The sequence below is a fragment of the Macadamia integrifolia genome, chromosome 13 (assembly GCF_013358625.1).
Source record: "Macadamia integrifolia cultivar HAES 741 chromosome 13, SCU_Mint_v3, whole genome shotgun sequence".
Taxonomy (NCBI): Eukaryota; Viridiplantae; Streptophyta; class Magnoliopsida; order Proteales; family Proteaceae; genus Macadamia; species Macadamia integrifolia.
This window is the reverse complement of record NC_056569.1, coordinates 22,691,600-22,714,228: the sequence shown is the minus strand read 5'-3', so window position 1 is coordinate 22,714,228 and position 22,629 is coordinate 22,691,600. Positions and strand designations below refer to the sequence as shown.

The 22,629-nt window shown below is 42.7% G+C and overlaps 1 protein-coding gene across 1 annotated transcript; it reads left to right on the top strand.

Moving 5' to 3' along the window:
• The first annotated feature begins 339 nt into the window (after positions 1–339).
• On the top strand, positions 340–11,811 carry LOC122058693 (telomere repeat-binding factor 5-like). The gene is made up of 4 exons (XM_042621355.1): positions 340–1,569; positions 7,672–7,761; positions 11,059–11,332; positions 11,459–11,811. Exons 1-4 carry the CDS (start codon positions 1,396–1,398, stop codon positions 11,488–11,490), a joined length of 570 nt encoding a protein of 189 aa, XP_042477289.1. The 5' UTR covers positions 340–1,395; the 3' UTR covers positions 11,491–11,811.
• The last annotated feature ends 10,818 nt before the right edge of the window (positions 11,812–22,629 follow it).

Here is a 22,629-nt window from a genome sequence, read left to right as displayed (position 1 = left end):
GGAGAGTTCTTGTTGGGTTATGTTTTGTTATCATTGGAGTTCCTAGTTAGATTAAATCTAGATTGAGTCTTGTCCAATGTGAACTCCTACTAGGAGTCTATTTGTTTACTTTTATAAATAAAGGCAGAGCACCACGATGGACATGCAGTCTGAGTCGATTGTGATTCAACATCTTCTCCATTGTCTCTCTCTCTCTCTCTCTCTCTCTCTACTCTTCTTCTTCTTCTTCTTTGTTACAAGATCAAATCAATAGGTGACATGAGAAAGGGAAGATCAGACTAAGATTGTCATATTTAACACGGCCAAATGATTGCACCAATGAAAATTGGTACGATTCAATGTTTTTTTTTTTCCCTTTGGGAGTGGGGTTCTTTTCCCTCAACTCAGCTCAATCTTGTCCCAACTGAATGGTCGGCTACATGGATCCTTTTCCCCTAATATCCTCTATTCAAAGCCATACTTGTTAATTGTCGTAAGCTATGCATTTCTTTCTGCATTTCTCGTAGAGTCGTTTCAGGCATACCCTTGGGTCTTTTAGCTCTTTCAATCTGGAATCAAATCGCCCATTTGTACTTGAGCATTCAAAGGCTTTCATTGCGCATGTGCGTACCACCTCAAATGACTTTCTCGCAACTTATCATATATTGGATCTACTCCTAAATTAGCTCTAATTTGTTCATTCCTCAGTTTATCTTTTTTAGTTTTACCACTGATCCATCTCAACATCCTTATTTCAGTCGCACTAAGTTTATTTCTATGTTGTTTCCTCATTGCCAATGTTCAGCTCTATACATCATTGCTGGTGGTTTAATTGTTGTATAAAGTTTTCCTTTGAGTTTTAAAAATGACATGTCGATCACAACACTCTGGACACACTCCTCCACTTCATCCATCCTATTTTAATCCTTTGTGTAACATCATCCTCTATTTCTCCTTCTTTATTTATGATTGAACCTAGGCTTTTACTCACTTCAGGAGTAATAATATAAAGGCTTCCAAGGAGAAGAGGAAGGCCCAATCATACGCTGGTCAAGTTAGATGTGTGAATTTATGTTTCAATGAAAGTCATGGTCCTTAACAGAGTAGAATATGAAAAGGAATCTGTACCATGTAGATGCGATAAGCTTAAGTAGTGGAATATTGAAAATTTTAGTTGCTATTTTTTAAATATAAAAGTTTGTTAAGTTCTTGTGACACTGTGAGCTGGATGTATGCTAAGATCCATATAGAGTGAGATTTTGAGTTATGTAGTCCCTCTTGTCTGTTTCAATGACAGCTTTCGTTATCTAAATTTATAAGATCCATTTATCTATTAAATTGTCCTTTGATTGGCTTTCTTATCAACTCCTTGCATAGTGATCTTTCAATGCTCAATGAATTAAGGACTTTTGATATATGGAAGATATGACCTTGTTATTTTATTATTTGTTAAACATTTATGACTGTCATCAGAAGATACTTGATGTTGTTTCTCTATTTACCAGGTACAACACAATGATTTTTGATGCACTTTCTACCTTGGATGATCCAAATGGATCAGACATTAGTTCCATCATGAGCTATATTGAGGTAATATGATCCTCCTTTCATCTTTTTTGTCTTGTGCAGTCTTTCTTTGGTTTAATTAGTTTGGGTGAAGCTTTATATTCGGGTTATTGGGAAACAGTTCTATGCTCATGCTAGTGGCAGAAAAAAAACATTATTGTCGCATTGTGAAAAAAGAAAAGAGAGCGAATCATGATTTCAAGTTCTAAACAAGAAATAAAGGTATAAAGTTTAATTCCCTTTAGAGCTTCAATGTATAAAACATCAAATAATGTTAAATCTGAATATCTAAACAATAATTGATTATTAAACTTGCCAAAATGAGCAAGTTATTTTGGTGTTGATTATTCACATGTTGCGATTTTGAGCATATCAAATGAATGTATTTTTGTGAGGTCTTTCTCCCTCAACATGTCTTAATCTCTTGATTGAACTAAGGGTGTGAGGTCCATCTCTCAAAATAGGAAGATTCTTATTTCTTTTCCGATTCTGCACGGCAATCCTTTTCAATTCCTCTTAGTAGGTTACCTACTAAGAATTGGTTATTGGTTGATATAAAGGAAATAGCTGGTCCATGATAGAGGTAATCCGATCCCTCGTGTTTTAGCTGACCCAAGTCTGAAGTTTGGTTTCGTCTCTCTTTCACTTCTTCTTTATTGATGCCTGAACCCTTAATAAGTCATATTTCACTGAATGAAGTGAAATTTGAGTCAAAGTTGTGGTTGGTGTCTGGAGCACTAAATAAGTCACTATATGGCGTAACGTTCCTATTCCAGAAAAAAATTGATAACAAATATATATTTTTTTACTCCTATTCATTTGGAGTGCTTCTTTTGGAAAGAAACATATTTTGTAACACTGAGTAAAAAGTATTTCTAAATTAGGAAAAAAACGTGTTCGGATTGCACATTAACAGAAGTACTTCAATTTCTACAAAATTACATAAATGGCACCCTTCACTAATGATTAGAAAAATGTCATCCATTCAATAATAAGTTTCATTTGTCCTCGTGAATTTTAAAGCAACTATGATGGCCATATATGATTAAGTAGGATTTTTGAAGTACATCGCCATAATTAACAAAAAAAGAAGAAGAAAGAAAGTCAAATGTAATCACATACATGTTAGTTGTTACCATAGGTATTGAATAATAAGCAAACCCAACAAAGAAAATAAAACTACAGATGTGCAAATGATGCACTCGGAAGGTGTGTAAGAGAATGAACTGCAGATGTGCAAATGTCAAATGTAAATATCTGCTTTCCAATTAATCATAACAAAAAATGGAAATAATAAACATCGAGTTTCTGCCATACCATGATGCCTAGTCAACTGGTTCGCAATGTTCTCCTCCTTCCTAAGAATATTCATCTCTCTCACGTTGACTAGTACTAGCATTCATTGCATCTGTTTGGTCATCATCCCCACGATAAATATTGGGTGGAGTGTTATCCTTTGTCAAATCTTGTTGTCCATAATGTCCGAAGTTTTCATCTTGTTCACTTCTTGTTACTGAGCACATGTATTTGTGAATGGCACAACAAGCAATGCCGATATAACTTTGACATCAAAGAGAGAAAGGTCGCGTACTGTTCAAATTAGGAAAAGTTTTACTACGAGGGCGGACCTTGGTGCAATGGTAAGGTTGCTCCATTGTGACCAAGTGGTCACGTGTTTGAGTAAGGAAACAACCTCTTTGTGAAGTGGGGGTAAGGCTGCATATATTATGACCCTCCCTAAATCCTGTAGTGGCAGGAGCCTCGTGCATGGTACAGTTTTTTTCCCCAAAGGAACATTTTATCACATTCCTTGACGAGAATGTTTGTGGTTGAATAGATCTACAACAGTTCCTGGTTGTCTTCCACATTCCCTAAATCTCGCAAATGGTAATGTTCTCCTTTAAATGTCGTTAAAAAAAATTTGTCTTCGGGTAACTGGAGTCTACTACATAATACTTTCCTACCATATAATGTGGCGAAAAAAACAATTCAAAGGCACATCAAAATTGTTAATTGGAAGTTTAAGATATTTTTTTGTTTTTACATTTACCTTGGGGCAGAAGAGGAAATTTCAAACATGGATTTGATAGTGCTAAAGCAAAGACCCAACAATTGTTTGTAGTTCCCTCCCAACCATAATAGAAAAATGTGAATCATGTCATGAATATGCACACATGACATTTTGAGTCGTCAATGACTTTCTTCCTCTATATGGTATTTTCTTTGCACCAGGAACCAATGCACTTTCATATTTGCCATCGATGAAACCAACAGAGTCCTAATATGTACATGAATGATAACAAGTTAAACAAGTTTTGCACCCAAAAAAAAAAATGATAACAAGTTAAACACAAGAAGATTAGAAGTTCTAAAATATACTTCACATAGAAAATCATTCAATCTTACCTTGAAAGATGGGAAGTATTTAGGATTTTCAGTAATCTCAGTTGGCATTCGATCAAAGGAGAGTGGTTGGATAATTTCTCTTCCCAGTTTAACGAAAGCCTTCTATAATCTCCTAAATTATCGGCTTATGGTCCCCTAAATGCTGGAATTTTTCTGCCATGTCTTTGTAGGAAGTGTTATGACCAACTATAGTCATGAACATTGCAAGTTGTTCGTCAACCTTCATATAACTACTATCTTGAAACCACATGTGATGTCTCGTTAAGTTACAAAGATTGATAAAGACATGCCTTTTCATCTGAAATTGTTCATAGCACCTATTTACATGTCCAACCAAGATCTTATGGACCTGTTCAAGCCCCATCAGTTTACTATCTCGACATGGCTCTCTAGTGAAGTGATTCATTACCATAAAGCATAGTTGTCAAAGCATCTAGGTGACCTAGGTGTTGGAGGGGGCCTAAACGCAAGGCTTCCATTGTGCCTGCCTAAGCAACCAAGGTGCATGGACGCCTAGGAGACTCCTCCACATTTATACAATAAAGTAGTAGGACTGTTAACACTGCAGTATCTTCTTTCTCATCATGATTTCTATCAGCATGATTACCCACACTAGTATCCATTACTGCAAAACAGTTATAGTTTTAACATTAAAATGATAACCATGGAAGACATCAACATGGTGTCCAAAATAGTATTCATAAAAAATATTTAAAGAAAATCAATATGGAATTCATCTGAAAAATAATATAGCTAATCATCCATTGTCAATGGTCATCAATAATCGTACGAGTTTGGGTTACAATAAAACCAAAGAAATACTCGTGATAAATCAAGCATCTCTAGAAGCAACAACTCTCTGGGTGTGGAGCAATGAATGAAGGCCTCTCTCCAGCCATAATCCGATGTATTGCCTTCTTAAGGATCATTTCCCACATCAGAGAGTGTTTCAAGCACTTGTATGCATTTAGAATTGGAGAATGGGTTATCATTCACTGTTTAAGGTGCAGATGTGGCATTGTGCCTTTCTATCCTGGCTCGACTGATTTTTGCAATTTCCTGGCAGGCCATTGAGAATTCTGAGCTCCTGCTCTTCCTCCTCTTGATATTAAGGGTCCTATTATTCTTGTGGGTTGTAGTTGGCTGTTCACCACTGGCTCCACCTCCTTAACATCAGTAAACCCACCATCCGTCGGATGTACTTCTCCTGCATACCAAAGTCATGATTATCCTCATTGTGTTAGGCAGTTCCTCAGTGTTTTCAAATGTGACATACCCGCATGCATATGTATTACCAGATATCATTTGTAGTTTTGGCTACTGAGGAAGACCAAACCTTCTGAATTTTGACCACTGGGGGTTGGCCTGATATCTGTAAGAATTTAATATAAAAAAAGTAGCTCATCTATTAAATTATAATTTTTGTAAAAAATAGCTAGTAAACTCTATGTTACCTTGATGTGCCTGTCCCATATGGATTTATCATCAACAGTGCAGGTCCTTGTGAAAGAGTTCCAACCAAAGCCAAATGTTTCCAACAATTTTTAAACTGGCCCCCATCTTGCTTCAAATTGTTTATTTTGTTCTGTAACTGCAGCATTGTATATCTGTGACCAATTTTTGCCTCAAACTTTGTTTTAATATTTTTCCACTGTGCCTTATTGAACATACTGTTAGTTCGATTTCCATTCTTAACCTCTTCTTGTAGAAACGCAAACCTAAAACGATGTAGAAGATAATGGAAGAACAAAACAAACAATGCACACGGATTTTACGAGGTTCGGCAAGGTTGCCTACATCCTCGGTGAGATGAGATCCTGCTTCACTATCAATGGAGAATAGGGTTACAACGCTCGTCCTCACACCTCTCAGTATTGCTTGCATTACAGAGAAAGAAACCCTCGCTACAAACATATAGCGAAAAAAACCCTAATCCGGAAAGTACACAATTGCCCTCAAATAAAAAATTCGAGTGGGGGGCGCCCTGCCCCCTTTGCAACCCCCACGGCCCGCTAACCGGCTAGTGGGACCGCCGTCTTGCCTGTCTAGGTGCTGCACCAGTACTCCCTGGATTAAACTGCGACGGAATACAAGACATCATACACCAACACTTCTATCATTAGCATAACATATATTCCAATGTTTTCATCTGTACACTTTGTTCTCTCATTCTCAGGTTGTGAACTGGAGCCATTTCTTCTTAACCTTATACCATCAAAATTAATCAAGATATGGTTATGTTCACGTGAATCATATATGCTTCCAAGATGTACAATCAATATAATAACAAAGAAAAGTGGAAAGAAAAAGATTATGCTGCACAATTTTACAGTTACAATCAAGTTCTTCAATCAATGTGGAATAACTTTGGAAGCAGTCCAACACATGATCAAGAACTAAAGAAAATTTCATCTACTTTTGGTGTTTTACATAAACAACCTTCTATATAAAAATCAATGTCATAGAAAGTGGAAAGTATACTGACAAGCCTATGAAAAAGATCTTAAAAAAGGGATACAACTCCTGAGTCTATTAAGTAGTATAGATCGACATTTGAATATTTGATGCGTTATTGTGCTCGTGTGCTTTTTCATACTTTTGAGAGCTTTCCCCATCATTTTTGCAGTATTCTGATTGGCGTTATTGTGAACATGTGAACATATCCTCAATTAAAAGAAAGTGCAAAAAGGATTTCCGCAGGATTATTAATGGAAGATGCAGAGATGTCAACTAACCAACTACTAAATATTTCAGCAAAGGGAAAGGTGCTTTTATGACATGCATGCTAGGAGCTCTCTGAAGTTGTGGAATATTTTAGGAAATGAAGAGCTTCTTTGTTATTATTATTGAATTTGTGGGGACAAGAGGAAACATATGTCAACCAAAAGAGTTCTGTTGTATGATGAAGATGCCACTGCACTTTACTGGTAAAGTTTCTGGGAATCATACCTAACTTGGGATTGGTTTTGGTCTTCACCTTCCACACATTAACAACTGTCAACTTACCATTGACCATCTTACTTATTGAAACAGTTTTGTTGTATGTTGTGTATTTTCTCTGTTTTAAACAGTTCAGATACAAATGCACCACTGCACCATTTTTTTTGTGGGGGGGGGGGGGGTCCTCTCTCTCCCTCATCATTTAAGTTGGCATAACTGCGTAGGAAATATGTATCACGAAATTGAATTATATTTTTATTATTGTAGCTCTCTGCAGTTGAGCCTATTAGAGTTTTCACTCTTTCTGAGAGAGACCTCAGCTAATCCCAACACCAGAAACGTCTGCGACTGAGTGATGGCACACTCTACAAAATGCAAGCATCAGTGAGATGGAGATGGGAGAGGGCAAGAAGTAGTAGAGCAAGAGAAAGAGTTTGAGAGTGAAAGTTTGCATACCTCCAGAAAGTGGGAAGGTGAGGAGTACCGCCAGAGGGATATGGGAGAGATGGGAGAGTGTACGGGATGAAGGGGTGTTAGGTGTAGGCATCAACTGTTCAAGTGTTTCTCAGTATTTTTGTTTTTCTGCTAAGTTCATTACAAAAGAGTATAAAAATGAACCGGTGCTACCAAACATGTTTCTGTGTTTTTATTGCATCAAAGGAACAATAGAAATACTTAAAAAGAACGTTACCAAACAGACCCTATGTTGTTGTCTTCTTGTTTTTAGTGGATTTCAATAGAGTGATTACACTATCTCATAATTCCTTGACATGTATGCAGAAAAGGCATGAGGTTCCACTGCCACAAAATTTCAGAAGGTTGTTGAGTTCAAAGTTGAGAAGACTTGTTGCACAGGAAAAGCTTGAAAAGGTGAGTGGTTTTATTCAGTATTTCATCAAGCTGGTTTCTGATAATGTCGAATTCCCTCTCATTCTTAGCTGCTATTATCTACTTCCCACAAATCTCATGGTCAAACTGAAATTCTGAGTTGGTTTTAGTCATTTTCTCTACTTAGTCGCATGGGAGACCATATGCACATGTTGCGTAGCAGTGTGTCTATTCTTAGCTGTGCTGTGGAGCATTGCTTTTCAAAATTGATCTATCGATGTTCTTTAGTCTGTAGCTGCCCTGGTTTACTTAGCTGTTTGTACTTTATTCTCCTTCGCTAGTACAAAAAATTTAGTGGACGAGACATGATGTGATTCCAGATTTAGTTCCAGATGATATGGTTTTGCCATGTTAAATGGGAATGTGCAATTTTTTCAGGTTCTCTATGCATACTGCATGAAAGTAGCATCTCTTGTGCATTGTTGTTGATAGATTCTTAGTAAAATTTTCTCTTTAGTTGGCTAATTTGCAACCCTCTTGGTTGTTCTTTGATAGATTTGGATTACTCTTCAAAAGGCTGGTTTGATGTTAAGGATGTAAATGGGCCACGCTGAGTTGATTTTATCTCAGCTTGGCTTCTTTAGATATGATACATGGGCTGGATATAAAATAGGGAAATTTACCACGCCACCCCCTAGAGAATGCCACAATTATAAGACCACCCCCTCTGTTTTACCAAATTATACTCAGACCCCCTACTATCAGTCACTGTTAAGGAATATACCATATATGCTGATGTCAGCAATTATTTTTTATTTTAAATACCAAAATGCCCTTATTAAATGAAGTACCTAAAATATCCTTATTTTAAGATACTATTTCTTTCACCCATTCCAAGACCTAATTTACCGTTCTCCCAAATCGTGGGATTTAGACCACTGGCGATCGTTCACGGCGACGGACGGCGACCTTGCGGCCACTGTGTTTCTTCTCGCGAGGCAGCAACTGCTATTGTCAGCTCCAGCCTCTACTTCATATCCAGAAATACCAGAAGTCTAGAATCCTCTCCATCTCTCTCTCATTTTTTTGGGATTCCACCGCTGCTCTTCCATGGCTCGATCCCTCTCCCAAACCCTAATTCGAGTCTCCTCTTCTCCATTTCTCAACTAAAAGCCCATCTTTCACACTATTGTCACGCAGCTGATTCAGGTTGATCTCGACTCCGAGAACAAAGTCGAGGTTCTGGGAATGCAGAGACTTGAAGATGCAATCCATGGAATCATCGTTAGAAGATCAGCACCGGATTGGTTTCATGGGATCCATGGTTTCTTAGGTTTACATTGCATTTTCTTTCCTTTCTTCATAAGAGAAAGATTGCCTTTTCTTGTAACGATATCCTATATTGTTTTGATTCATTCATTCATGGTTGGTTGGCAGAAGAAAAAAAAAATCCATTTTCAATTTCTTTTGCTTCAAAATTTTGGAGTTCTGGATTGGTAACCATCAATTGATTGGTAAACATTCAATCTTGATTCCTGATTGAGGAAATTGGTAAACGAAATATCCGAACCCCAATCAAGAGAGGAAATGAAATGGTTGGATATTCGAAGGTTTACCAGTTTAGATGAAGCAATGAAGGCATCAAAGTGAGCCTTCCATCGAGCTACAGAGTGGAATGAAATGACGCGAGACGGCTGCGACGAGCCATCGTCGATCGGAGGGTTGTGTCTCATGGAGAAATTCGCTCCCATCTCTCTTCGAATTTCGATTTGTAGGAAGAAGAAATCTTTCCCCCTATTCCTTCTTCTTGCCTTGATGACGGAAGCGTGTTCCTCCAACTCTTCATGGTTCACGAGCCCCACGACCTAACACCACAGTTTTGCTATGCAATCTGAGGTTTGAAATTAACTTGTTATTAAAATGAATAGCAGAAAATCACGGGAAAATGTTGATAAATTTTGAAACTTTGAAATGCAATATAGATTCTATTTGGTCGGTAGAGGATGTCCCATAGTCTTCAGTCTAGAACTACTCGCCGGCGACAGAACCATCAACTCAGCTGGATCTTGTCGGAATCACAAGTCGCAGGTAGGGAGGGAAGGATGGAAGGAGAAAGTGATGAGGTGATAAGGATAGATAGAGGGGTATTTTTGGTATAATAAGATAAGGGTGTTTCATTCATAAGGGCAAAAACATCATTTCATAGCATTCCTTAACAATGACTGATGGTAGGGGGTCTGAGTATAATTTGGTGAAACAGAGGGGGTGGTTTTATAATTGTGGCATTCTCCAGGGGGTGGCACGGTAAATTTCCCTATAAAATATTTAAGTGATCTCTACTGACCACATTTTGGCTGAGCCTTAGCCAAACAATTTTGATATGCTCCTTGGGGTCGGATCTTATGAGCCACAAATAAAAAAGTGTTTCGTGATCAGAGATTAGAAATGAGTTGAGCTAAAGTTACTTTACAAAGTTCTTTGCACTTTAGCTTCACTGAATACCTTCCAGGGCCTCTGTAGGTGTTCATACTCTATTATTACCTCCCTTGGGGTAACATGAAAAAAAAAATGAAACCCTCCATTCCATCCAGACTCGTATGTCTTTCTGTTGTTTTGTGAGTTTGATTTTAACAAGTTATTGGTTATACCTCCTGGTATCTCCTTTATAGTATTTTACTTCCCAGTTGAGAGAAAATGGAACTGCTCATACAAATGTTGGCCTACTTAAGAACTAATTGAGTAGTCAATCAAATAGAGATAGATCAGCTCATTATGATCCAATTACCTTGCATCCAGCATTCTTCATGAAACAAATGCATAAGCCTCTATAATTCATGGCAGGTTACCTAGTTGTGGGCTGCTCTTGCCCAGTCATACGAACTGGTTAGTCAACCCTTGAGTCCCTGAAATTGAGCCCAAATACTAATACTGAAATTCTTTCAACTTGAAACTGCAAAAGTTGTTTAGGCTCCATTTGGATGGTTGGAGTTGCAATCCTGTCAATGTATGCTAGATGTTCGATAATTTAAGAGAAGATTTATCTCTAGTTGGCGGGTCAGCTTTCGACTATGATAGGCAGTTGTTACATCATAGGACTTTAAAACCACACCTTTGGATGTTAGTTAGTCTTCTATTAGTTGTCAGAATGTTTTCGGTCGGACAAACATTAATTCTGATGATGCAGATCTCCATCTGAACCTGCGTAATCAGATGATTCCAGTGAGTTGGACCTTTTTGAGATCCAAGTGCTGCACAATTGATGTTGTCATCTTGTTTTAATTTTCTGGATGTTGCCATCTTGTTTTAATTTTCTGGGTTCCTCTCGTCATCAAAATGCAGATTCAGAACTGCTACAAGAAAAAAGAAGATAGTTCCTTTGGAACAAGAGTGCCTCCGCCAAAACCAATCAGGGTGAGGCAATCTCAAAATCCTGGGTCCAATGCTTCTATTGACACAGTGGAGGAAGCCGCAGCGGCTGCAGCTTACAAAATTGCTGAGGCAGAAAGCAAGTCATTTTTGGCTTGTGGAGCAGTAGCGGAGGCAGAGAAAGTAGCGAAGATGGCTGAAGAGGCAGAGTCCTTGGTACTGCTAGCAAAACAGATATTTGAACAATGTAATAAAGGAGGCACATTATATTTCTATTCATCTCTCTCCACCTACGAACCCTTTTTCTTTTCCTTTCTTTTTTTCTTCTCACACTTCTCTGAAACATTGTTTTGCGGTCTTATTCCTATTACAGGTTCACGGGGTGAAATTGTACTTGTGGCCTAAAAAAATGGATTGGTGTGGAGCCAGACTGAAAGGAAATGTACCATTGTATTGTTCAACAGGTAGATGATTACTTCTTTATGAGTACTTCTATACGAGGGTGAAGCTGGATGCCAACATACAATTTTGTGGACATCCGAGCATTACATCAATCAGCCAAATTAATGTATGTCCGATTGATTGTTCGCTGGCTGCTTGTAAAAATTGAAGCACTAACAACTCTTATGGATGTCTCTTTTTCTGGAAATCAACAGCCATTGTATCAATTGAAGGACATTATCAATACTCAAAAGCGCATGGGGACTGACTTGATTCTGACTGAAATGAGATTTAAACCCTGGTCCACCGCCCACAAGAAACTGAATTCAATATGCTTAGGTCCTAGCACATTGATCTTGCCTATCTGTGTTGGTACCCTATGGATTGGTAAATGCCAGAACCTGAAAAAGGCAGTTGAATACTAGCTGCCTTTTTTAATTGTTATACAATCTGTGTTCCAGTTACCCAAGGTTTGATATGCGTCTGTGGTGTTCCTCAGCTCAGCATGTTGATGTTGATGGTTGATTACATGGTTGAGGTGGAACAAGAAATTTTATTAGTTGACATAGTTGTTGGGGCATCACCTAGCCTAGCCGTTCAAGTACCTTGGTCGCTTAGACATCTTGTTTGTGTTGCTTTGTGTGGCTTTGTGTCCAGGCCCTTCCAATGCTTTGGGTTGCTTAGCCCCTTGACAAATATGGAGTGTGAACTGTGAAACTAAGGCTGTATTTGGTTTGCATTCTTAGAATGCGTTCTGGACATGGAACACATTCTGAGATGCCAAAATGGTTGTTTGTTTGACATTCCCATTCTCAAATCCAAGAATGGGTCCAAAAACGAGGCCCATTCTGGAATGCAAGTTTTTACCCATTTTGTGTTCCCATTTTCGTATCGACTCTTGTGTTATATCGTGCTCTCCGTGGGTCTTTTGTGTAGCAGAAAGCAAGACCATGGATCCATCGTCACATTCTTCCCCTCTTTTTCTTCTCCTCCGGTGATGATAGCAATAATACCTTCTCTTTAGCGAATTTTAGCCCAGAAAAGTGCCTTGGCTCTTTCGTAAGATCTATGGGAAGTAATGGATTCTGTTCCCATGTCTCATCGATGGATGTGTTAGGATTTAAAATGTAACCGCAAGCGTACGGATCAGTGCAGTTACGGGTCGAACACAGGGAGATCAGTCATTTTATTTTTGACTTCTTTTAATAATGCAAAAGTGAACCGATTAATGGTTGTGATATAATTCTAACTACCGTCCTAAACATATGTATGTAAAGAAACGTCCTAATCATTCGTCATTTAAGAATTTAAATATACAAGCCATGCAATTAAAATTAAAAAAAATAAATAACTAAAAATAAACAACCTATGCAATTAAAAAGCAATGAAGGAAAAAAATGTTGAAATAAAAATAAAGTAAAAGAAAGGGGATAAAGCTAGAGAGAGATTCACAAGAAAGTTTCTCTACTTAGCCTGAGAGATACATCATAATATGAGCTTCCCTACTTGATTAGAGAGTTACTCTTATAAGGGTTACTCAACTTGGCTTTAGGGAAAGGGAGACAATTAAAATAAAAATAATAAAATAATGGTTCTATGGCTAGGAGGGGCAAAGCCAACACATACACTAGCCATGAACCTTGGGGGAAAGGGAAAGGGAAAGCAATAATGTAACGACTGAAATTAAAATCCTAGATTAAGAAAGAAAGGGTAGTCAGAAGAGGGAATGAGAGGGGGGAGAGAAGACTATTGAAGAAGTCTACCTACCTAAATCAATGCTTGAACTTGAAAGCTTGGGTGATTTGAAATACTATCAACCCTAGAAATCATATCTGGAATGAACCAAATCTGAAATTTCTAGGCCTGGATAAAACAAATCTTGAAAAAGAGGTGCTCCACAGCTCGTGATCTTGTCACCTAGATCTAAGCCTAGAACTATAACTCAAAAATTACAAATTAATTGCATAAATTATAAACATAAAAAGACTGAATAAAAATAAAAGAATACTTGCATTAATTGAAATTAAAAGCTATTACACAAGTAATTAAAGCAAAAACAAAAAAGAACTAAAACTAAAGATAGTGAGAGAGAGAGAGAGAGAAAGCAACTAAAAAAAAAACCCTAGAAGAAGAATGAAGTGTCTCCCCTCCTCTTACATGAGTTGTATTTATAGGGAATGGGGAGTGATGCAGTAAAAATTAACTGGATGATCTTCCTTGCAGTTCCTAGTGCTTTAGTTGACCTACACAGAAGAGATGACAGGGGAGAGCCGGGCTGACCTGATGGGGGACTCTCCGATGCCTAAGTCAGATCTTTCCACAGCAGATGCTCAAGAGAGATTTTCCAGTAAAAGGAGTGATTGATCCATCCTCTATGATGGAGGCTTACCTTGGTATTTATAGGCTACTGATAGAGAGAGAAGGAAGGGCATTAATGGAGAGTCTTGTTCAGGCGTAGAGTCCTTGAGGGGAGTGGCTCCATGATTCTGGGAATATTCCAGGTTCTAGGGCATATTCTGAGAATATTCTCCATTAATCTCAGAGGTGCAAGTCGTGAGGGGTGGATGCCTCTGATGATGTGTAGTGGATAGAGTCCTGCCTCCGTGATCAGGGATCACATCCCTTGAATGTAAGAGTAGATGCGTGCATGTTTCTGGGTGCCTTACTTGACTGTGCTGAGCCGAGGTGACAGGTTGGTCGAGCTGAGGTGATTGGTAGCACGACCTGATGGAGGGCCGAGGTGACAGCATGGCCTGATGGAGGGTAGAGGTGGCAACACGGCCTGATGGAGGGCCGAGGTGGCAGCATGGCCTGATGAGATGCCGAGGTGGCAGCACGACCTGATGGAGGGCCGAGGTGGTAGCATGGCCTGATGAGATGCCAAGGTGCTAGCATGGCCTAATGGGGGCCGAGGTGGCAGCAGGGCTTGATGGAGGACCAAGGCAGTAGCACAGCTTGATGGAGGGCCGAGGTGGTGGCATAGCCTGATGGAGGGCCGAGGTAGTAGCACGGCCTGATTGAGGGCTGAGGTAGAAGCACGCATGATGAGATGCCGAGGTGGTAGCACGGCCTGATGGAGGCCAAGGTGGCGACACAACCTATTGGAGGGCCGAGGTGGCAGCACGGCCTGGTGGGATGCCGAGGTGGTAGCACGGCCTAATGGAGGGCCGAGGTGGTAGCATGGCTTGATGAGATGCCGATGTGGTAGCACGGCCTGATGGGATGCCAAGGTGGTAGCACGGCCTGATGGAAGGCTGAGGTGGCGGCATGTTCTGATGGAGGGCCGAGGTAGCAGCACAGCCTGATTGAGGGCCGAGGTAGCAGCACAGCCTGATTGAGGGCCGAGGTGGAAGCACAACCTGATGAGATGCCGAGGTGACAGCACGGCATGATGGAGGGCCGAGGTGGCAACACTGCCTGTTGGAGGGCCGAGGTGGCAGCATGGCTTGATGGGATGCCAAGGTGGTAGCACGGCCTGATGGAGGGCCGAAGTGCAGGATTGGTTAGGACGATCCCTGCCCGTGCCGTGGTTGGGAAGAAACACCCTCATCACCAGCCCCCTGCTCTAGTAGTTCGGATCGATTTGCTAGAGCATTTAATTGGATCTTGATCTTCGTACAACGTGCGCTGTTTATTCAGTGCGAAACGCGCTGCTTCAATTCCTCAGTCGAGGCTGCTCAACGGTTCAAGGACATGGCTGTCGCTTGTTCAAAGGCAAAGGAGCACGAAAAGCGCCTTCATGGGGAGTCGCGCAAGATCACAAGCCAACTGGAGGTTGAGAAGAAAATGGCCCGATTTGAGGTCCGTGCCAATGATGTTGAGTTGACAACTGGAGAGTTGGAACCGGAGGTCGCTAAGCAGCTCAATGCCAACAGCAACTTGAAGAAGGAGAATTATGCTCTCTAGGATGAGTTGTCTGAGACTCAAGGCGCTCGCAAGGAGGAGGAGGAGCTCGCAGCTAGGGTTGGCGAGCTGGAAAGGCAACATCGGGTTGAGATGGAGGCCAACGAGGTGGCTGAACCCCTAGGCCTATTAGAAGTGGTTGGTTGATGTTAATATTGCTTCTTTTCAGGTCGGCTCGGACGATGCCATCTGGTTCATCCTAAGTAAGATGCTAGGCTACAATCTGACAGACTTTGAGTAGCGCATTCTTGCCCCTGCTACTTCTGTGCAGCTTGGTAGCTCGATCGACGTTGGTGAAGAGGTGTCTCGACTTGAAGGATAGATAAGTGAAGAGCTAGGCCCATGGATTAGCCCCCCGAGATTAGCCGTATATATATATATATTTTAATGTAGATGTCCCCTTCGGGAGCAATGTACTTGGAGGGCTTTTTTTCACTTTTTTGATGAATGGAAAATTTGTTTTGATGTCTTCATCTCTCAGCATTCTTGTGCTTCTTTCTTTATTTTCTTGTACTTTGAACATGGCTCGAAATGAGTAACTGTTGGAAGAATAAGGACCAATATAGCTGTGAGTGCGGCTCCATTCCCTAGCTGAGCTCAGAATTGATCTTCCATGTCTAGCTTATGAGCTCTTGAGGTACCAAGCCTGGGCCTAGCCATAGGGGTGCCGAGCTGGGGCTCGATCTTAGAGAATGCCAAGCTAGGGCTTGGTTAGAGAGGGTGCCGAGCTTGAGCTTGAGCTTGGTCTTAGATGCTACCGAGTTGGAGTTTGATCTTAGATGTTGCCGAGCTGGAGCTCGGTCTTAGATGTTACCGAGCTGGAGTTCAGTCTTAGATGCTACCGAGCTGGAGCTCGGACTTAGATGCTGCCAAGCCTTAGCCTAGCCATAGGGGTGCCGAGGTGGGGCTCGATCTTTTGAGGTGCCTTACGTTAAGGTCTTTCGTAGTGCCGAGCCGGGGCTGAGGCTTGCATGCTTTATTGCGTAAGGTCTTGAGGTGTTGAGTCGTGCTCGGGCTTGCATACCTTAGTGCGTAAGGGCTTGAGGTGCCCAGCCGGGGCTCAGGCTTGTATACTTTAGTGCGTAAGGGCTTGAGGTGCCGAGCCGTGCTCGAGCTTGCGTGCCTTAGTGCGTAAGGGCTTAAGGTGCCGAGCTGGGGCTCGGGCTTGAATGCCTTAATGCGTAAGTGCTTGATGTGGCGAGCCGGGGCTTGGGCTTGCATGCCTTAGTGTATAAGGGCTTAAGGTGCCGAGCCAAGGCTCGGGCTTGAATGTCTTAATGCGTAAGGGCTTGATGTGCTGAGTAGGGGCTCGGGCTTGCGTGCCTTAGTGCGTAAGGGCTTGAGGTGCCGAGCCGGGACTCTGGCTTGCATGCCTTAGTACGTAAGGGCTTGAGGTGCCGAGCTGGGGCTCGGGCTTGAGGTGCCAAGCCGGGGCTCGGGTTTACATGCCTTAATGAGTAAGGGCTTGAGGTGCCAGGGCCGGGCTCGGGCCGGGCTTGCATGCCTTAATGCATAAGGGCTTGAGTTTCCAAACTAGGGTCTGGTCTTGATATTGCCGAGCTTGAGCACGGTCTTAGATGCTACCAAGCTTGTACCTCGGTCTTAGATAATACCGAGCTGTAGCTCGGTCTTAGATGCTATCGAGCTGTAGCCAATCTTTATGCCTTAGTTGTTAAGGTCTTTGTTTCCTTAGAACAGCCAGATATTTGGGAGAAGCTTCATAGTATATTGATGTGTGGTATGCACTTGAGACAAATATATTGCTTCGAAATAGAATCTAATCTGCTTCGTGAATAAAATTGAATAACTGAGATATGGAAGCTAAGGTGCTGACAATATAAAATCTATAAGACTAACACCCAATCGATGAGATTTCAATGCAATCTACTGATAAAACTGTCTACTAACCTCAATGATTGGGATAGTAAGCAGCCGTTCTACTGGCTCGGCTCGGGTCAGGACGCTTTCATCTCGACAATCAACAATTTCTACCGTACATGCTAGGCCCGAGCATGGTTTCTTGATAGATTTTATGAAGTTTCCATAGCATTCCCGGGATTCCTTCTGGCTGGACTTGTATTCCCCAACTCCATTGCTGGTGGAAAATTTGAGTTTCATGTGCTTAGTGGACACAATCGCCCCAAGGCCATTGAGACCAGGTCGGCCAAGGATTGCATTATAGGGTGAGGTGATCTTGGCGACCATAAAAGAGACCATGGTAGTGGCTGTCTGAGCTCCTTGTCCGATGGTTACAGGTAAGTCTACAACTCCTTCCAGCTGTGCTGGTGTGTTTGGAAATCCGTACAAGGGTCCTGGAGCTGGCTTTAGGGTCCTAGTGCTAAGCCCTAGTTTTGTGAAGGCTTCGTAGGATATGACTCAACGGAGGCTCCTGTGTCCACTAGGACCCTGTGGAAGGGGTGCTTGGCCACCACTAATTGAACCACGACAGCGTCGTTGTGAGGCCAGTTCAACTCTTCCAGATCTCTGTCAGAGAATGAAATGGGTGGATCCATTCTGAGGGCTTTGACATGTTGTTTCGTGATGCATACGAATTATCGTGGGCTTTGGATTTTCTGACTGATTCCACCGTGGGTCCACCCATGATTGTTAGAATAGCTGGACCCATGGGCTGGTTATCGTAAGCGTCAGCTCAGTCAGTGGTTGGTTCCTTGGACAGCTCGACCCTATCTCGGCTCGGCTTGGCATCATCTCTCCTCGGCTTGGGCCAGTTCCCACCATATTTCTGCTTCAAATACTTGTTGAGGTATCTAGCCTTGATGAACTCATTAATTTTCCTTTTCAGAGACTTGCAGTCTTCAGTGTCATGTCCATGGTCTCGGTGATATCGAAAATATCGATTGAGGTTCCTCTCCTCTGGTTTAGCTGTCATTGGCCTGGGCCAGCGAAAATACTTCTGATCTTGGATCTCTAAGAGCAGGTTTGTTTAGGAACGATCAAGTTCATATCGCTCGGGTTCATTAGTGTCAAGCGGTCGATCTGTTCTATTCTTCTTCGGCTCACGGGAATCGTCCCTAGGCCTCAGAGTCCTTTACTTAGTAATGTTGATTAGGTGTGTGTGATTTGGAGGCTAGGACTTCCTCCATGTTGGCGTATTGATTGCATCGTCTCAATAGCCTGGGCATTATTTCTGGCAAGTCAAGGGCCAGAGACTGGACCAGATCAGCATGCATTACCCCATTGCATGTGCTATACGCCACTCCTTCTAGTAGGTTTTTTACCTCCAGTGTCGCCTTGGTGAATCGTGCAAGGAACTCTCTTATAGTCTCTCTCGCTCCCTGCCTCATGTTCATCACGTTTTACGTAGTTTGCTTCTGCTTCATACTTGCTTGGAAACATGTGAGGAATGCTCTTGTCAGCTTTTCATAGCTGCAGATGGACCGGGGCTGCAAGTTTGACATCCATACCAGCGCTGCTCCTTTTAATGAGGCTGTGAAGGCTTGGCAGAGAACGACGTATGGCCTACCATGAACCTTTATGGTTGAGCTGTAATACAGTAGATGATCATAGGGATTTGTGGTTCCGTCATATCCATTGAAGACGGGTATCATCAAATTTAAGGGCAGCTCGATGTCTATCAGTTCGTCAGATAGTGCATTATGGGTTGGAGTTACAGTTATGTCGGCCGGGTGCCTTTGCCTCTGCATTCATGTTAGTGTGTGTATGCTGTGGTGGAATACAGTGTCTGATGATCCTGGCAGGTTTGGGTTAACCGGTGTTAACTCGGTCACCGCTCCGGTTCAGTGCGAACGGCCTTGGTGACCACCAGGCCGATCCTGACCTTGCAGTGGTACGCCTCTGGTCAGCCTGGTGGGTGAGTCCTGGCCCCCATGGGGTTGATCTCGCCGAGTTGTCCTCTGAGAATTTTCTGTTCATCTGTGTGTGGATGCAAGCCTTTAGTGAGTCTTTGAGGGGACTGCTGGCGTCTTCCTACCTGGGGTGGGGATCTATGGACATCATATGTCTCCAGGCTCTGGTGACGGGTGGAACGACGAGCTCTTACATTCTGGACTGGAATGGGACATTGCCTGCACCCCTCGGTAGGAGAGCAGGGTGGTACTGAGTGAACAGTATATGACATTCTGGCCGACCCCTCCTTGCTATTGATTGAGGGGTGACACTATTGTCAGGAGATTCATCGTTGAATTGTCTGCCCAAAACTGGCCTAGGCGACTGAGCTGAACTAGTCTGTGGCACTGGAAGTGTCGAGCCGAACTGACATATGAAGTCCCGCACTAGTGTATTTGTTGCTAACACCTGTAGCTGCAGGCTCTGCATCTGCTCTTCCATGTTTGGGTGAGTTACCCGGGATGATGGGACATGGCAAGATAGCTGAGGGTTCTGCTCGCGCTGATCCCCCTCTCCCTGGGCAACTTGCACATCAGGCCTAGTTTCCTGGGGTCCTTGAGGAGGGGTCTTTACTGGGACATTCTCCTACTCTGCCATTGGTGGTGAAGGGGGACGTCCAAATGGTAACTCGCGGGTGGATCTTACTCGTGTTGTTGTAGAAGAAACGACCTTCTCACTCCTTAATTGCATTGGTCCAATGTGACTTTTTGTAACTAATTCCCATAGACGGTGTTAATCTGATGCGGCAAAAATTGACCGGATGATCTTCCTGCAGTTCCTAGTGCTTTGGCCGACCTGCACAGAAGAGATGACAAGGGAGAGCCAGGCTGACCGACGGGGGACTCTCCGATGGCTAAGTCAGATCTTTCCACAACAGATGCTCAAGAGAGCTTTTCCAGTAAAAGGAATGATTGATCCATCCTCTATGATGGAGGCTTACCTTGGTATTTATAGGCTGCTGATAGAGAGAGAAGGAAAGGCATTTGTGGAGAGTCCTGTTCAGGCGTAGAGTCCTTGAGGGGAGTGGTTCCATGATTCTGAGAATATTCTGGGTTCCAGGCCATATTCTGAGGATATTCTCCATTGATCTTGGAGGTACAAGTCGTGAGGAGTGGACGCCTCTGATGACGTGTAGTGGATAGAGTCTTGCCCCCGTGATCAGAGATCACATCCCTTGAATGTAGGAGTGGATGCGTGCACGTTTCTAGGTGCCTTACTTGACTGTGCCGAGCCGAGGTGATAGGTTGGTCGAGCTGAGGTGATTAGTAGCACGGCCTAATAGAGGCTGAGGTGACAACATGGCCTGATGGAGGGTTGAGGTGGCAGCACTGCCTGATGGAGGGTCGAGGTGGCAGCACGACCTGATGGAGGGCCGAGGTGGCAGTACAGCCTGATGAGATGCTGAGGTGGCAGCACAACCTGATGAAGGGCCGAGGTGGTAGCACGGCCTAATGAGATACTGAGGTGGTAGCATGGCCTGATGGGGGCCAAGGTGGCAGCAGGCCTGATAGAGGGCCGAGGTGGTGGCAAGGTATGATGGAGGGCCGAGATAGCAGCATGGCTTGATTGAGGACAGAGGTGGAAGTACGGCCTGATGAGATGCTGAGGTGGTAGCACGGCCTAATGGGATGCCGAGGTGGTAGCACAGCCTGATAGAGGGCCGAAGTGGTAGCACAACCTGATGAGATGCCGAGGTGGTAGCACGGCCTAATGAGGGCCGAGGTGGCAGCACGACCTGATGGAGGGCCAAGGCAATAGCACGGCCTGATGGAGGGCCGAGGTGGAAGCATGACCTGATTGAGGGCCGAGGTGGCAGTATGACCTGACGGAGGGCCGAGGCAGTAGCACAGCCTGATGAGATACCGAGGTGGCAGCCTGGCCTGATGGGGGCCTAGGTGATAACGGTGCCTGATGAGATGTTGAGGTGATAGCACGGCCTGATGGAGGACCGAGGTGGTAGCACGGCCTGATGGAGGGCTGAGGTAGCAGCACAACCTGATTGAGGGCCGAGGTGGAAGCATAGACTGATGAGATGCCGAGGTGACAGCATGGCCTGATGGAGGGCCGAGGTGGCAGCACGGGTAGTTAGAGGGCCAAGGCGGTAGCACGGCCTGATGGAGGGCCGAGGTGGTTGCACGGCCTGATGGGATGCCGAGGTGGTAGAACGACCTGATGGAGGGCCGAGGTGCAGGATTGGTCAGGACGATCCCTTTCATGCCATGGTTAGGAAGAAACACCCTCATTAGGGAGGTAGGGTAACAAATTTCTCTTTCCTAAAAGGGAAAAACCCATAGTGCTAAGGGGGAGGAGAGAGAAGAGAAAAATAAACTTGGAAAAATTTTCTATAATTTTTTGCTTATTTTCTTTCCCTTTTTTTATTTATTTTCTCTTCTTTTTCTCCCTCTTTTCAAATCTTGCGCACAACCCTTGTTGGTCGATTTTTTTTTTCTTTCCCTTGAACGATTTTCCTTCTTGCTATGTGTGATTTCGACAATCTTCTGGTGATGATGTGGAGGAGAGAGAAGATTTGGATAAGATTTATTTCTCATTTTTTTTCTCTTCTTACGTAAGAAACCCCTCCCACGATTTTCCTTGCTTTGAATATTTGGACAATCTTCTAATTTGATGGTGAAAATTTCCTCCATGCCCTTAGTGCGAACTTGAGACCTCCTAGTGAGCAAGAAAATTTTGCACACCATAGCTCGCCAACTACACTAGATAGTTGTTGTTGGAGAGATATGGCGCACAATAATGCTTAAGACATTTAAAATATAAAACCTGTAAAAAGAGAGTAAAACCCAAGGTAGTTCTATTCTAAATATATAAAATGCATGCTTTACTACTTAAATTTCACACATAAATGTGCTCATCAGAATTCCCCCACACTTAGACTTTGCTAGCCCTCGAGCAAAACAAAAAGAAAAAGAACAAAAATAAAAACCTATCTCACTTTCGTAGGAAACACGGTTGCACTTAGCATGTGCAATAAGCCTTTAAACCCCTAAGTCACCCTAGTGGACGAGTTGTGTCTCGTGGGTGTTTACAGTGAATATACACCCAAAATTCAAATTAACTTGAAAAATTACAATTTAAAGCTTCCAATAATTATAAAACACACACCCTTTTTCAATTAGAACACATCAACCGTGGAATCCTCACACTTGAACTTTAATACTCCATCTAGATTTAGGAATCAACACACATCTCAAATAAGGACGACCCTTGTATTTTCTAAAGCACGACCTATCCTAAGGCAAACCACATTGTAAGGTAGGGACCATGAACTAGGATTTTGGAGCATTGACCAATCATAAACAACAAGGTATAATGATA

Bases quoted from the DNA above. Each gene is read 5' to 3' on its own strand.
- LOC122058693 (XM_042621355.1), top strand. From the start codon at position 1,396: ATGGAAGATATGACCTTGTTATTTTATTATTTGTTAAACATTTATGAC. The intron at 1,570-7,671 runs GTAATATGATCC...ACATGTATGCAG, and splicing joins CCATCATGAGCTATATTGAG to AAAAGGCATGAGGTTCCACT. The intron at 7,762-11,058 runs GTGAGTGGTTTT...ATCAAAATGCAG, and splicing joins CACAGGAAAAGCTTGAAAAG to ATTCAGAACTGCTACAAGAA.